Source organism: Ursus maritimus, unplaced genomic scaffold (genome assembly GCF_017311325.1).
Source record: "Ursus maritimus isolate PB19 unplaced genomic scaffold, ASM1731132v1 scaffold_28, whole genome shotgun sequence".
Taxonomy (NCBI): Eukaryota; Metazoa; Chordata; class Mammalia; order Carnivora; family Ursidae; genus Ursus; species Ursus maritimus.
In genome coordinates this window covers 33,390,975-33,404,438 of record NW_024425341.1, presented here as the reverse complement: position 1 = coordinate 33,404,438, position 13,464 = coordinate 33,390,975, and the positions used below count along the sequence as shown (strand labels likewise).

Genomic DNA, 13,464 nt, shown 5'->3' with positions numbered 1-13,464 from the left:
AAGAAATGACAGAGATAAAGTCTGCCGTCGTAAGGATACTAACGTACCATTGCGGGAAGGAATCCTGGCCCTTAAACTGTGGGCTTCCTTCTTGCACCCTTACGTTCGACGGGATGCAAAGTTCTGACTTTTTATTTACCCCACCGGGGTGGTAAGGACCTCTAGTATCATGAAAAGGACTTAAATGCTACATGAACACTTGGTGAGCTGGCTGGCACTCTGCAGTTACCTGGCTTGAGTTTTAGGGAGAACGGACATATTTATAATCTGCCTCTACTTCCAGTCTTTCTCTTCCTCGCTGCCACTGTAGAACAGCTGACAACCTATGACTTTGCACCTGGTTCTGCTCCCCAACGCCTTGGACCCTAACCTCCTTAATAAAAGCCTTCTGATGAACTTGGCAAGGACTGAAAGGAGTGTTTTCCTTCTTTATTTCTAGTTAAATTGTGTATCCAGTCATTTGAGCTATAAAACCTCCTGTATACTAGATTTTGGTGGAAATTCGGGTCTTAGGTGGTTTTTAAGAGATGAAAATCAATGATGTGTTCCAAATTGGAAAAAAAAATACTGTAGTATATTAGTAAGGGAACACAATGGCAGGTGGTTAATAAAACAGCATGATATAAATTTGAAATATGACTGGCTTTTATTCAGATACCATGTCTCTCCATAAACTTTTAAAAGACAATTTAGGGACGCCTGCGTGGCTCTGTTTGGTTGAGAGTCCGGTTCTTGGTTTGGGCTCAGGTCAGGATTTCAGGGTCCTGAGATCAAGCTCGGCATCCAGGCTCTGTGCTCAGTGGGGAGTCTGCTTGAGTGTCTCTCTCTCTCTCTGCCTCTCCTGCTTGTGCTTGCTCTCTCTTGAAAAATAAATAAATTTTTAAAAAATCACTTAAAGATAATTTAAACTGACTTAAGATGAGAAATGAGGCTTAAGAAAAACAAAAGGGAACTCCTAGGTTGGGTATATTCCTACTTAAAAAATTTGTTATGACATGTAACATTTTAATTCAAATGAACAGATTCAAAAATTTCCTTGGTATAATTACAATTTATAAATCGTTTCTCTAAGACGCAGAGCACCTACACAGTCAATTATTTGGGGAGACTTAAAAAAAAAAAAAACACCTAGCTAGAAAACCACTAAGTTCAGGGTGAAAAATAAAGACAAGATAGTAAGAAACGAAGCAATCAGGTTGATCACTTCCAAAGAAATCAGCCACATTTCAATGATCCCTAACTGATCATAAATCAACACACACAATCAGCATTTTCTTGTATACTGCTGCAATTTGAGAAGCATGACAGTGGATCTAATTCTCCATTTTTTTCCCCCAAACATACTGCCTCTATAGCCGGTGGCAGTTATAGTGAAAGCTGAGCAGGAATCAGCTTAATTTATAGCAGCTGTTGAGACCCAAGTTATATCACAGGAGGTAGATCGGAGGGAAAATCTGGACACAAATAACGATCACAGTATAGAATTCATTATTGTAGGTCTCTAAAGTACGGGAAGCCTATTTCTTTAAACAACTCAAAATTCTCATCCTTGTAAGGCCACGTGTAAATCATCTATATGGAAAGATACATGTTAATCTGAATACATTCACCCACAAATCAGCTCCTACACTCAGAAGTGAGTGTTCGAAATCCAAAAAAAGAAAAAAATCCCTTTTCTGAAGTATAGAACACATTTAACATTTCCCCAAAGCGGATAACCATCACCGAGGTTTTACGTCTTGAGGACATGGCTGGGTGGCTGCCTCTCTTTTCTCTGGGGATAAATTACAGCATGCGAGTCAGGACGGAGCCGAAGGGGGCCTCAAATGCCTGATGGCAACAGTAGAAGTTGTTTATGTCTACAACAGCGACTCCCACTCTTAGGGGTAAAGAAACTGAAGTCTAGGGAAACAAATCATCAACATGATGAGAGAACATTTATCAAGGTGGCCCTTGGGACTATGATTTTTCCTGATGGTCACACAACAAATCAGGTGCAAAAGTTATGTGAAGACTGGAATCCAAATCTTGAGGATTTGTGGGACTGGAGGATGCAATTCTAAGGGGGCTCTTGAGACATTACGTGACTTGAGGAGGCAGGTAACAAAATAAGGGAGGATGGGATGTTACGTCAAGTTGCAAGGCACTTCACAAAAAGAGAAAACCCCCCTGAAGGCGAGGTGGATTAGAACATCAAAACAGGCTGGGGGGCTCAGGCTGTTAAGCGTCTGCCTTCAGCTCAGGTCAAGATCTCAGGGTCCTGGGATCGAGTCCGAGTCCAAGTCCAAGTCCGAGTCCTGAGTCTGGGGTTCTGTTCAGCGGGCAGTCTGCTTCTCTCTCTCCCTCTGTCCCTCCCCCTTCTCATGTGCGCTCTCTTTAAAATAAATAAGATTAAAAAAAAAAAGTCAAAACAGCTACCTAGCTACCGTCACCAACGTGCACTGCTTCATCAAAGCAAAGTGCAGCTTCGTTGAATTAACTAATAAAATATGCATTATCTCTGTGATAGTTTTAAAAAGACTGAAACCGAGATAGAGCACTGACAACTTAATAGGCCCTCCACTATCCAGAATGGGCAAGCGACTAGTTTAGCTTCTTTAGAAGAGACCAAAGGACCTCATTTAAAAAAAAAAAAAAAAAAATCCCCAGGAGTACCTGGCTGGCTCAGTCCGAGAAGCACGTGACTCTTGATCTCACTCAGGGTTGTGAGTTCAAGCCCCACACCAGGTGTAGAGATGGCTTAGAAAAATAAATAAAAATTTAAAAACCCAACCACTCTGAGGGGATTACAGATTTAGATTACTACATCTAAACTGGGAACTGAATGCATAAGACTAAAATGAGAAAACAACATGGGGAGGCCCCCAATGGGTATTAATTTATCTCAAAGGAAAAAAAAAAAACCCAGACATCTAAAAATCAGCCTGGTCCTCAGCTCATGGGGGATACACAATGAGCTCTGAGGGGGCTTTCAACCTTCTCTTAAGAATTGCTGTCCTCTCTGTCACATTAAATTACTTAGAGTTGCTGGGACTGCAGAGAGGAAAGGATCTTAAGAACTTCTCTTTCTTATGCTCCCCATGGGAGGGTTTTTGGCCTCTCCGGATTTTTACTGCCAACCAAGTCAGCTTAGAAGAATTTCCTTCCATTCCACTCTATGCCCCCGACTCTTGCTGACCCGCCCTCCACCATGTTTGACAGATCATGAGACATTGCCATCCACAGTCAGTGTGTCAGCCCGCGGAGGGGAGTAGCATTTCTGGGAACCAGCATGCACTCCTGTCTTTCTGTTGGCTAATTCCTGTGCACACAGGTAAGACTCAGGATGGAAGAATCAGTCACTGTCACCTTGTCACGAATTTCAGTTCCCAACAATTACAGTAACAGTTAGAAACATCTAGATGGTGTTTACTTGTGCCAGGTCCTGTTCTAAGTGTTCTTCGACATGTTTGAAGTCATTTCACACCCTCAGTGACTCTCGGGAGCTCTGCTATTTTTCATTCCCACTTTATAGATGAGGAAATTGCAGCACAGAGAGCTTAAGTGATTTCCCCAGGATCACACAGCTATCAAGTAATAGAGCTGGGGACAGAGGCAGATCTAGGTTTTGTGGATTCTGAAATTATGTAATGTGGGGGGGCCCTCATTAAGAAAAAGAAGACCAAATTGTGAATATGAAATTAGATATAAGGTGAGGAGTTATTTAGAGTAAGAAATCAGGAAATTATTTTTGAGCCGATAAACACCACAAATGTCAAAAAAGCACATAACATTTTCTATTAAGGGCCTGACATGTCTCTAATTAAATATTTTTCTTGCTACATTTTTGGGCAATACTTACTCTTTCATTGCTTCTTTATAAGACAATGATTTTGTAATATTTTCTATAGAGAGAAAGCAAAGATAATTCAGCCTTTATTCAATGTGATTCTTTAATATAGTTTTCATTATTGATAGCTTAGAAAAGTTTCATTTGGATTCAAAATGTGTTATTATTAATGCCACATAAATTTTTGGCATTATTGCTAAGCTGCGAAGACTTTATTATGTAATAAACAAATCTTAAATACTCTGAATTGATGACATTCACTAACCACTTTGTTGTGATAGCCTCGTAGAATATTATGAGTTTTCGATGATTTCACTCATATGTGGAATTTAAGAAACAAAACAGATGAACATAGCGGAAGGAAGAAAAAAAAAGAGAGGGAGGAAAAGCATAAGAGACTTTTAATTATAGAGAACAAACTGAGGGTTGCTGGAGGGAGGTGGGGGAGGGGCTAGATGGGGGATGGGCGTTAAGGAGGGCACAGGTGATGAGCATGGCTGTTGTATGTATGTGATGAATCGTTAAATTTTACTCCTGAAGCCAATATTATACTATACATAACTAACCAGAATTTAAATAAAAACTTGAAACAAAAGCAAACACAAAAGAATATTATGAGTTTTATATTATCTTTGTCAACATCACAATTTCATGTCACATAAACCAAGAAATCTTTTTTCTGGGGCGCCTGGGTGGCACAGTGGTTAAGCGTCTGCCTTCAGCTCAGGGCATGATCCCGGCGGCGTTATGGGATCGAGCCCCACATCAGGCTCCTCCGCTATGAGCCTGCTTCTTCCTCTCCCACTCCCCCTGCTTGTGTTCCCTCTCTCGCTGGCTGTCTCTATCTCTGTCAAATAAATAAATAAAATCTTTAAAAAAAAAAAAAGAAATCTTTTTTCTGCGACGTTCCTACAATTCAGGGCTACACTGCGAGGCACAGCACGCGTGACTTCACACCCTGATGACCTCAATGTTGCAATGCTGCTTACAGGTTTGTGCCCTCAAAATGCAAGAATTCTGATAAATTGCTCAGAAAAGAAATATTCATCAAAAAGGAGAAAATTTTAGCAAGTTTGTAATTATCTAAGTTCATCATCAAGTACATTTGACAGGAGAAGAGTTCCCTTTTGATTAGACATTTTACAATACTTCTGATGACAAGAGGAATTTTCCGCAGACTAACTTCCGTTTCCGTACATTTCAAACCTTCTTTCTCCTCCACTACCTATTTACTTCTGGTGCTGGCTCGGCAGGACAAATTCACAGCTTCATATCCTCTCTGACCCTGGACTTTCTTGTCACTAGGTGAGTCAGCAGGTGGTAGGACTATTCCTGGATGGCTAGCAACAACAACCACAGACTGCAATGACTTCACACCTCATAAATATACCCAATTAACTCTAAACTAAATGTATCCCCAGCTCAAAGTCTCCTTAGCTGAATCCTCAAAGCGCCCACGGTCACTTCAGGGCCATCCTATACAAGGAAAGGCTTGATGGAAAGGAAGTTGAAGTGCAGAAAGATAAAGCTCCTAACTGATTTGCAAGTAGATGAACACGTGATCATATAAACCCACGGTCGCCTCGCAAGATCTCAGAAGGGCCTGTGCAAGTGAGACGCTCCAGCTTTTCCAGTTTGACAATAAATCTGTCACTGGACCCACCAGGGACCCAAGCAGGTGGCACCGGAGACCCCCTTTTTAACTACTACATCACTCTGACAGATGTGAAGTCAAATGTCTCCCAGAGTATTCATTTGCAGGTGTCATGTGGTAGCCTGTATTCATTTAAGGGGGACTTATAAAGTTTCAATAAAAATGTAAAAAGATAGTTTGAGAATTTCCACAATCTGTGTTATTATAAGTATGATTCCCAGCTTGGGAACATTACAAAAGTTACAAAGAATATTGATTTTGTAATCTAAGGGAAGTATATATCAGAGTGGTCATTTTTTCCCCCCAATTGTCACCATTTTCTAAATTTAACAACTAAAATACTGTTCTTTCAGCATTATCCTGAGATAAGAATTAGAACAACAAGGCTAAGCTCTGTGCACCCTGGTACAGTTTTGATCTTTCTCTCTTGTGCCCCCATATTGTTTGGTGGATAACTCCCCCCCCCCCGCCATGTATTTCATCTTTTATTTCCAATCTCCTGCATCCCAAAGCCCAGAGCAACCACAGTACTTAATGGAGGGATGCTGAGTACTGTCCGTCCAAGTTTTGTCTGAACAAACAAAGCATGTCTTTGTGATCATTAATGATCCAGTTTCCCAACGTACTAAAGAATTAGAATAAAAACAAATAGCTGGTCTTTTGTAGCTTAAAGGAATTAGGATTTCCCCTAGGCCGAATTTCCATTTGAATTGCCTGAAAGTACATGAAAATCAATGTAGCTCAATAAACAACTCTGTGTTTGAGACATCACTGGAAGACAAGTACCACAACAGACTCCACCTTTCTTCCTTTCTCTCTTCCCTCTTTCCTTCTCTCCTTAACCCCTCTCCCCCAACTCCTTCCCTCCCTTCCTTCCTCCCTTCCCTCTTTCTTTTTCGTTCTTTCTGAAAGCAACACCTTTCAAAACCCTCAACTCAAACATATTAACTTCCTGTTCAGCCATACACATTGAGACTAGGTTACGTTTTATAACAATGAAATGAAAATTTCAGGGTGGACGGCAATTTTGTTTTATTTATTTTTGTAAGTTTCAGCACCCAAAAAACATTGTCTGGGTTGCAGTTTGTCTCATTTATACTTCTAAGAACTCTTATGTATTGGACACTATTTGCTATGCCTTTTCACAAGTGATTTACACTACGGTAGTGCGTTTGAGTCTAACAACTCTATGAGGTACATAATATTTATATATGAGGAAGCATACTCACAGAGGTTAAAGGACTTGCCCAAGGTCACACTGATAGAGCAGGCAGCTAGATATGAGCAGGAAACAAGTGCTTTTCTATGGAAACCAAGTTCCAAATAGCCATCCGGGTCAGACCCCAGGGGACACACATGCACTCTTCCCTATGAATGACCACTGTCCTACAGTTTCGACACCACGCCCCCATGGGGGAAGGCTGCCATGACAGTTCTGACAAGTACCATAGAGGGCCAAGAACTCTCTCTCCTGGCCGGCAGGAGGAGTCCCTTAGATGACAGGCTGCACCCTAGTCAGAAACCACCCTAGCTATGACCCGTAACCTATTCAAACATAAAAAGGACCCTCCAGTACAGCTGCCCCCTCTGGGCCTGCCAGCTCTCCCATCTGAAGAGTGTACTTTTGCTTAAACTGCCATTAAACCCTTGCTTCCTGAAGAGTTTGGCTCTGAATTCTTTCTTGGTCCAACTCAGGAACCAAGGCCGGGGAACAGGACTCGCCATTGGCAACACGCTACGTAAATAATGGTGTGGCCGTGAGTCAAATTCCAAAAGCTCCTTGTTTCTTTCTTCTTTTTTTCCCCCAAAAGCTCTTAAACATTAGAGTATTCTGCTTCAAAATCACATATAATACGCATTATTATAGCCGTTTTATCTTTGGAAGAAAAAAAAACCCAACTGGGACTAGGAACAGTTAAGTTACACACATTACAGTAGATAAATTAGGGAGCTTGAAAACATATCTTCTTTTTCATTTCATGTTTTTTCTCATTTAGGTTACCACTAACTTGCACAAGAAGTATTAAAATGTCACAGATGAGCTGATCAATAATTGCTTAAGGGATAAAGAAAGAAATTCACAAATGGAAGGTAACGGAGGTGTGCAAATGCCACAGGGAAAATCAAAAGCTAAGTGAAACTCAGACTAAAAAGGGAATCCCTTGCTTAAATCTCATAATTTTCCAAATAAAGCAGAAATCATCGATAAATTCTAGAATTGTAAAAGACCTCCTGGGGTCCTTCAGATAGGAACACTACTCAAGAGACTTACGGATGGAAAAAGTTAAACAGAATTCCCCTCTTAAAAATACTCCCCAAACTAACAAAAAGAACAAAACCTCCCATGTTTCACAACTAAATAATTATGGTACTGCCGAAGCTTATAGGGAGCGAGATGAAAACATTTCTTTGGGATCTTGTCCCAGGATTTAAACATGTCTTCCAACCCGAGGTTCTTCATTCTAGCTAACCAACATTTGGACAGTGTAAGCCCATGTTCTCCATTCCCATCTGTGGAGAAACGGGAAATGCCAGTCAGCCCGGAGGAGACAATTCACCCATCTACAGACAGATCTGAGCCTTCCCTACGTTTGTAAGAACCTCCGCGGTACGTAACAATCAAATGTGCTGTCTGGGCTCCACTCACCCCTTCGGGTCACAGTCTCACCTATAACCTCCGGGGCTCTCAGGTACAAACAGATGGCTGTAGGGACAATTTCTTTTCAGCAACTACTACAAAGAAGAGTTCTTGGGGAAGCTACAGCTTAGTAGCACTCAAAACGTGGTAACACAGGATCCGTCATTGCCCAGAATATTTGGCTGTATTGCACTCAAAAGTTGTGGATTCTGTCTACAAACATCTGGTCAGCAGAGGCTGGTGTGGCATCTGCCTTGCTTCCACGGCCAATTAACTCCAGCCACAGGCCAGAGAGCAGTTTTCCTGTCTTTCTAAGCAAGAGGACTAGGGAGGGCCGAAGCACCTGAGTTGCTTTTATGTGGTTTTCGATTCTGGCTTCGGTTAAATACATGCACAGTGAACTTGCTGAATTTGGCCAAGACAAACATCTCCCAGTTCACAGATCTGACCTTGATCGATACAGATCTGACCTCGATCGATACAGAACTGTTTGGCTTGTTTATATAGAGACAGCCACATGATATTCCAATTATGTCAACTCCTATTTATAAACCATTTAGTTATATTTAATATATTTTAACTTGCTTCTCAGTCCTCTAAATATTCTTACATCTTTCCTGTCTCATGAGAAACAAAAATAGGCACGTGAGTGTGATAACCATTGGACCCTCCTGTGGAATGGTTACGTACAAAGGATGACAGGATGGGAGGTGAGCATCTAAGCCAGTGCTATTACTGCTAAACTATGGTGGTGATAACAGCTGGTGGTTCCATCATGTAACTAACTTCTCTGTATTTATGAAAGGGTCCAACAGTGTTAAATGCTTTTTGGGGGGGAAGGGAGAAATATTTATTTTAATCATAATATTGCTGAAAGTAGATTTCCCTTGGGCCACCTGGGTGGCTCAGTTGGTTAAATGTCCGACCCTTGGTTTTGGCTCAGGTCATGATCTCAGGGTCATAAGATTGAGTCCTGCGTCTGGCTCTGCTCTGGGCATGGAGCATGCTTGATATTCTCTCTCTCCCTCTCCTTCTGTCCCTACCCCCTCACCTCCCTCTCTCTCTCTCTTAAAATAAAAAAAAGTAGATTTCCCTTTGCTGCATTTTCCATCTGCATGCATCACTAGTCCAAGTCTAACCCCAGAAAGGAGAAGGACTTGGGACAGTGAACCTGATGATTAGTATGCCCAATCTGCTCAACACAGGATGCATAATGAGAGGAAAATATGAACACATTCATAAAAATATCAAGATGGAATCTCTTCAGGTAGATAAGGTGTTCAGTGAACACTCTAAATTCACAGTCCATTTTATTATCAAAATGCCTATGGTTTTATGAAAGCATAAACAATTTAGGAAGACAGTAAGATGACTAATGAAGAATATTCTCTGCTTTCTATTGTTTGCTTCTGACTGTTTAATTTCTCCGCCATCTCTCTCTCAATTAACCTCCCTGTTTGTATTCAATGAGATGGCACATAATACGGAGAAAGAAAAAAAAATCTTGCTGATTTATGAGTACTCTTTCATAAAGTGGCAGCTTCTTTCAGCCAGATGTGTAAGTGTTGAAACTGAGAGGAAAGGCACCGAACAGTAACTATCCCAAATGAGAAAATGTACTGTAGTTTCCCGGGTTGTTTAAACCCGCGGCTCACAAAGGCCTCTTTTTAAATGCCCCATAGGCTTCGCTGTGGACATATACACAGGGAGTCAATAGAAAAAAGGAACTGATCCTTGCAAGCTAAAACTTGGAATAAGTAGCTCCGATAGTATAGAAGAGCCAAATGGTGACCTGAGGTTCTCTAGGTCTTTTAAAAGGTCCACTCTGAAGATTCATTTTTAGATGAAGCAGGTCCTTTATTTCCATATTGTTACTCATACGGAGTATAAGAACAACGGAATAAAACAACAATAGAAAATGGAATTGTTAACATCCCCGGCAAGATACGCTAGACTGTACAAAACAGACCTGCTGCTGACGAAGATCCTACGTGTTCGCAGACAACTGAGAAGTGGTCCAAGAGGAGCTCGTCTGCGGGAAACTAACCAGGTGCTACTGGCATGGTCAGTGACGACACCAACAGAATGATTTACTTAGAAAGTGTTGGTTGGCAAGTTAAATTTGCCTATGGAAAACTTCATAGTATACTTCTTGCGTTTCCAAGCTGTATATTCATGTGTTCGCTGTACTTCCTAGGATCCATACAGTCAAAAATATAACATGCCCCCCACCCCGCCCCAGCTAGAATCCATTCATTTCTGATGGGTATGGGGGTGGTGGGGTCATACAATTTGATGGAGTATGATTACAGGTCTATTTCTCTTGCCCTGCCTCTGGTAATATGGGCATTCTGAGATTTGGGGCATGGAGCTGTCTGGTCTCAGGGGTGCTGCATTATCCTATGTCCACAGAAAGATACGCAGATTGTAGCTGTCAATGTTTTCTGCCTTACTGTAGTTCACAAGTGTGGTTCACATAAACAACAGGCAACCACTGCCCTAGATGCCTCTCGTAAGGAGTAGAGGAGGGGCAAGCCGTATCGAACTCGTGGGGATGAGCCCCCTGCGAGTGCTAGGAACAGATGCACTTGCAGGACACCCCCCCTCCGTGGGAACTCCACACTTTCCGGAAGTAAGGCAGTAAGCTCACACGCAACAAGTGAGACCCCACGGGCGGTTCCCAGGTAAAGAGTTAACACGACAGGCCTGATCTGTAGAAGTCTGCAGGGCTGGTCATTGGCTGGCATCTGGAAAACTGGATGTTCTCTACAATGAGAAGGTGATTTTGCCTACCGGGAGAATCTTTTCCTGGGAGAATCTGGAATTTTGGTGGTTGTGGCTGACAGAGGCTCCCTTTTAGAATAGTCCTCATAAAAAGCTCTGTCTCAAATGGGCTTCCCTCAGCAGAAGCACGTGTTCCTTGCACACATGTTGGTATAGTTCACCGCTGGAGAAAGGGACCTGCTCCGTATGACCTGTCTTGGTGGGAGAGGAAGAACAGAGGAAGCCTGTGCATGGATTTCTCCAGACACCACCTGCTAGGTCTTTCCCCCTTTCTGATAACTATTACGGTCATGCGCATGAGTGCCCTGAGTCTGTGAGCCCTTCTGTGGATCATCATTTGTGGGGGTGGGGGATCACCACCCTTAAAACAGATGTCAGGAATGTCAGTAAGACTGGAAAGGACCTTACTTGAAGTTCTGTAAAGACTGTGACAATTTATAAAATGTATGTGCTTTTGACTTTTCCATGAAAAAATTCCTAGCTAGCCAGTCCCTGTAAGCAAGAAAGTCAAGTATGTAATACTTATAGCTGCACTGGAAGAAGAAATTTTTTCAGATACCAATACTCCCTCCAACAGCTCTATCAAATTACACCCTACGGACATAAAACACCATACCTCAAATTCTGAAATTTCTGTGGGGCTGTGTCATTTATAATTAACATTGTACACTTTTACCGAAGTAAGGCAGACATTTATTACTTATGTTTCTTGTATTTTCTTTAATTAGATATTTTAATTTCAGTGACTCAAACAGTAAAAAGCAAAGGCACTGAATACCTTGAAAATACAGTACTACGTGTGTTCTGGGAACTTTTGCATCCAAGCTAACTACTACTTACGTACCCACATTTTGATCTTAAACACCTATTTGATTGTTTCATTTAACCTACAGAGTTTCACCAACATCATATCTGAATAAGTGTTACCATATAACTTTAAGAACATCTAGGCTTGTATGTTTCATTCTACTTTATTTCTTGTGCTACTACAAAATAAAGTCATAAAAAAATCAAACCTCTTTTTGAAAGACTCAAATATATCGACAGGTGCGAAGATGCGTGGTGCTCAAATCTATAGAATCCAAAAAGGCCCCCTATTTGGCATCTTTTTAAGTAAAATATCTTTGCTGTTATGCAATGGCACTATGGAACACTGAAAAATAATATTCAATGAAAGCATCTTCATAAGAAAGAAATGAAGTCATCTTGGGGTGAGTCCATTTCTGTAGCCATCACAAAAGACCGTGAGTGAAAAACCCTTATACTTTCTACTTGTGACAGCTGTTTGAAAAAGGACTCAACTGCCTATGCAGCATGAGGGTCTTACTTGAAAAAGCAATTCCTTTTTAAGAGAGGCGAGTGAAAGTGAATTAGAGGAAATCAGCTTTTCCAAGTGGGGGGGGCGGGGAACAGCCAGCAACCTGCGCGCTCCCCCCGCCCCCCACCGCGTTGCGCGCGCAGGGGGGGCGGAGGCGGGGCCTACCGATGGTGCAGTGCTCTCCGTTCCAGCCCTGGCTGCATTCGCACTTGCCGTCCTTGCACGTGCCGTGCTCGGCGCAGCGCGGGTGGCAGGCCCTCTGACTGCAGGCGGCGCCGGTCCAGCCCTCTTCACAGCGACAGGTGCCCCCCATGCACACTCCGTGCGAGCCGCAGTCCACCGAACAGATTTCTGCATTGAACAGAGGAAGCAGAGCAGGAGGGAAGGGTAGCGGGGAGTGAGAAGGGGCGTGAATAAGCAGGGCTACATCTTCAACTCAAAAACCAAAACCACTGAAAAATAGATAAAAAGTATTTATATACTCAGTACATTTTAGCATTGACCCGTAAGAATTATAAATGGTAAAAGTTTACTTTTTCATTCGTCATTTAATTTCAAATGCTGCTGTAATTGTGCATAAAATACACAAGAGAATTTTGTTATGATTTCCTATATTATATGTATGTGTGTATAAACAACACACACTACTAGCAGAACGGAACACATGATTCATAACGAGAGGAAAATACACACGCAATGTATCTGAGAATATCTTTTGGCAGCCCAGGTTACACGCACACATACAAACACATACATCAAGTTAACATTAAATTAATAAAGTATTTCAGTGTCTAAGCATGTCTGGTATTTAACAGGAGTTGCGTTTCACCCCTCTGGCAAGAATTGCAAAGGGGTAATTTCTACTCCTAATATTTAAGTTTCTAAAATATTCAGAAACTTTTAATTAGAAAGAATCTTTTGTAGTGTGTACGTGGGCTTGCCTCTGACACACACAGATGCTGGTTAAATTAAAAAAAAATTGTTGTTTTTCCTATTCAGTAAATTTGTACTGTGGACACATACACACCACAGTAGAAAACCAGTTTAAAAATATAGGTAACTAGTGACTCTGTTATTGGAAAAAATAGGTTTTTCAGGTACTAGAATGGACTAAAAGGAGCACAAGTGACCAAAGGACTTCAAAACCGTAACAAAAGGTTAGATCTCTAAAAAGAATTCAGAAGGATATTTTCTATTTTATTTTTTTACATATGAAGTTAAATAAAATCAACTACCTCTGT

The 13,464-nt window shown here is 41.5% G+C and overlaps 1 protein-coding gene across 1 annotated transcript in view; it reads right to left on the bottom strand.

Annotated features, from left to right (window-relative positions):
- TENM3 (teneurin transmembrane protein 3) overlaps positions 1-13,464 on the bottom strand; it is a 586,425-nt gene that overhangs the window by 86,401 nt on the left and 486,560 nt on the right. Inside the window, exon 12 of the mRNA XM_040643363.1 lies at positions 12,389-12,574. Within this exon, the coding sequence (XP_040499297.1) occupies positions 12,389-12,574 (186 nt within the window). The remainder of the gene's footprint in view (positions 1-12,388; positions 12,575-13,464) is intronic.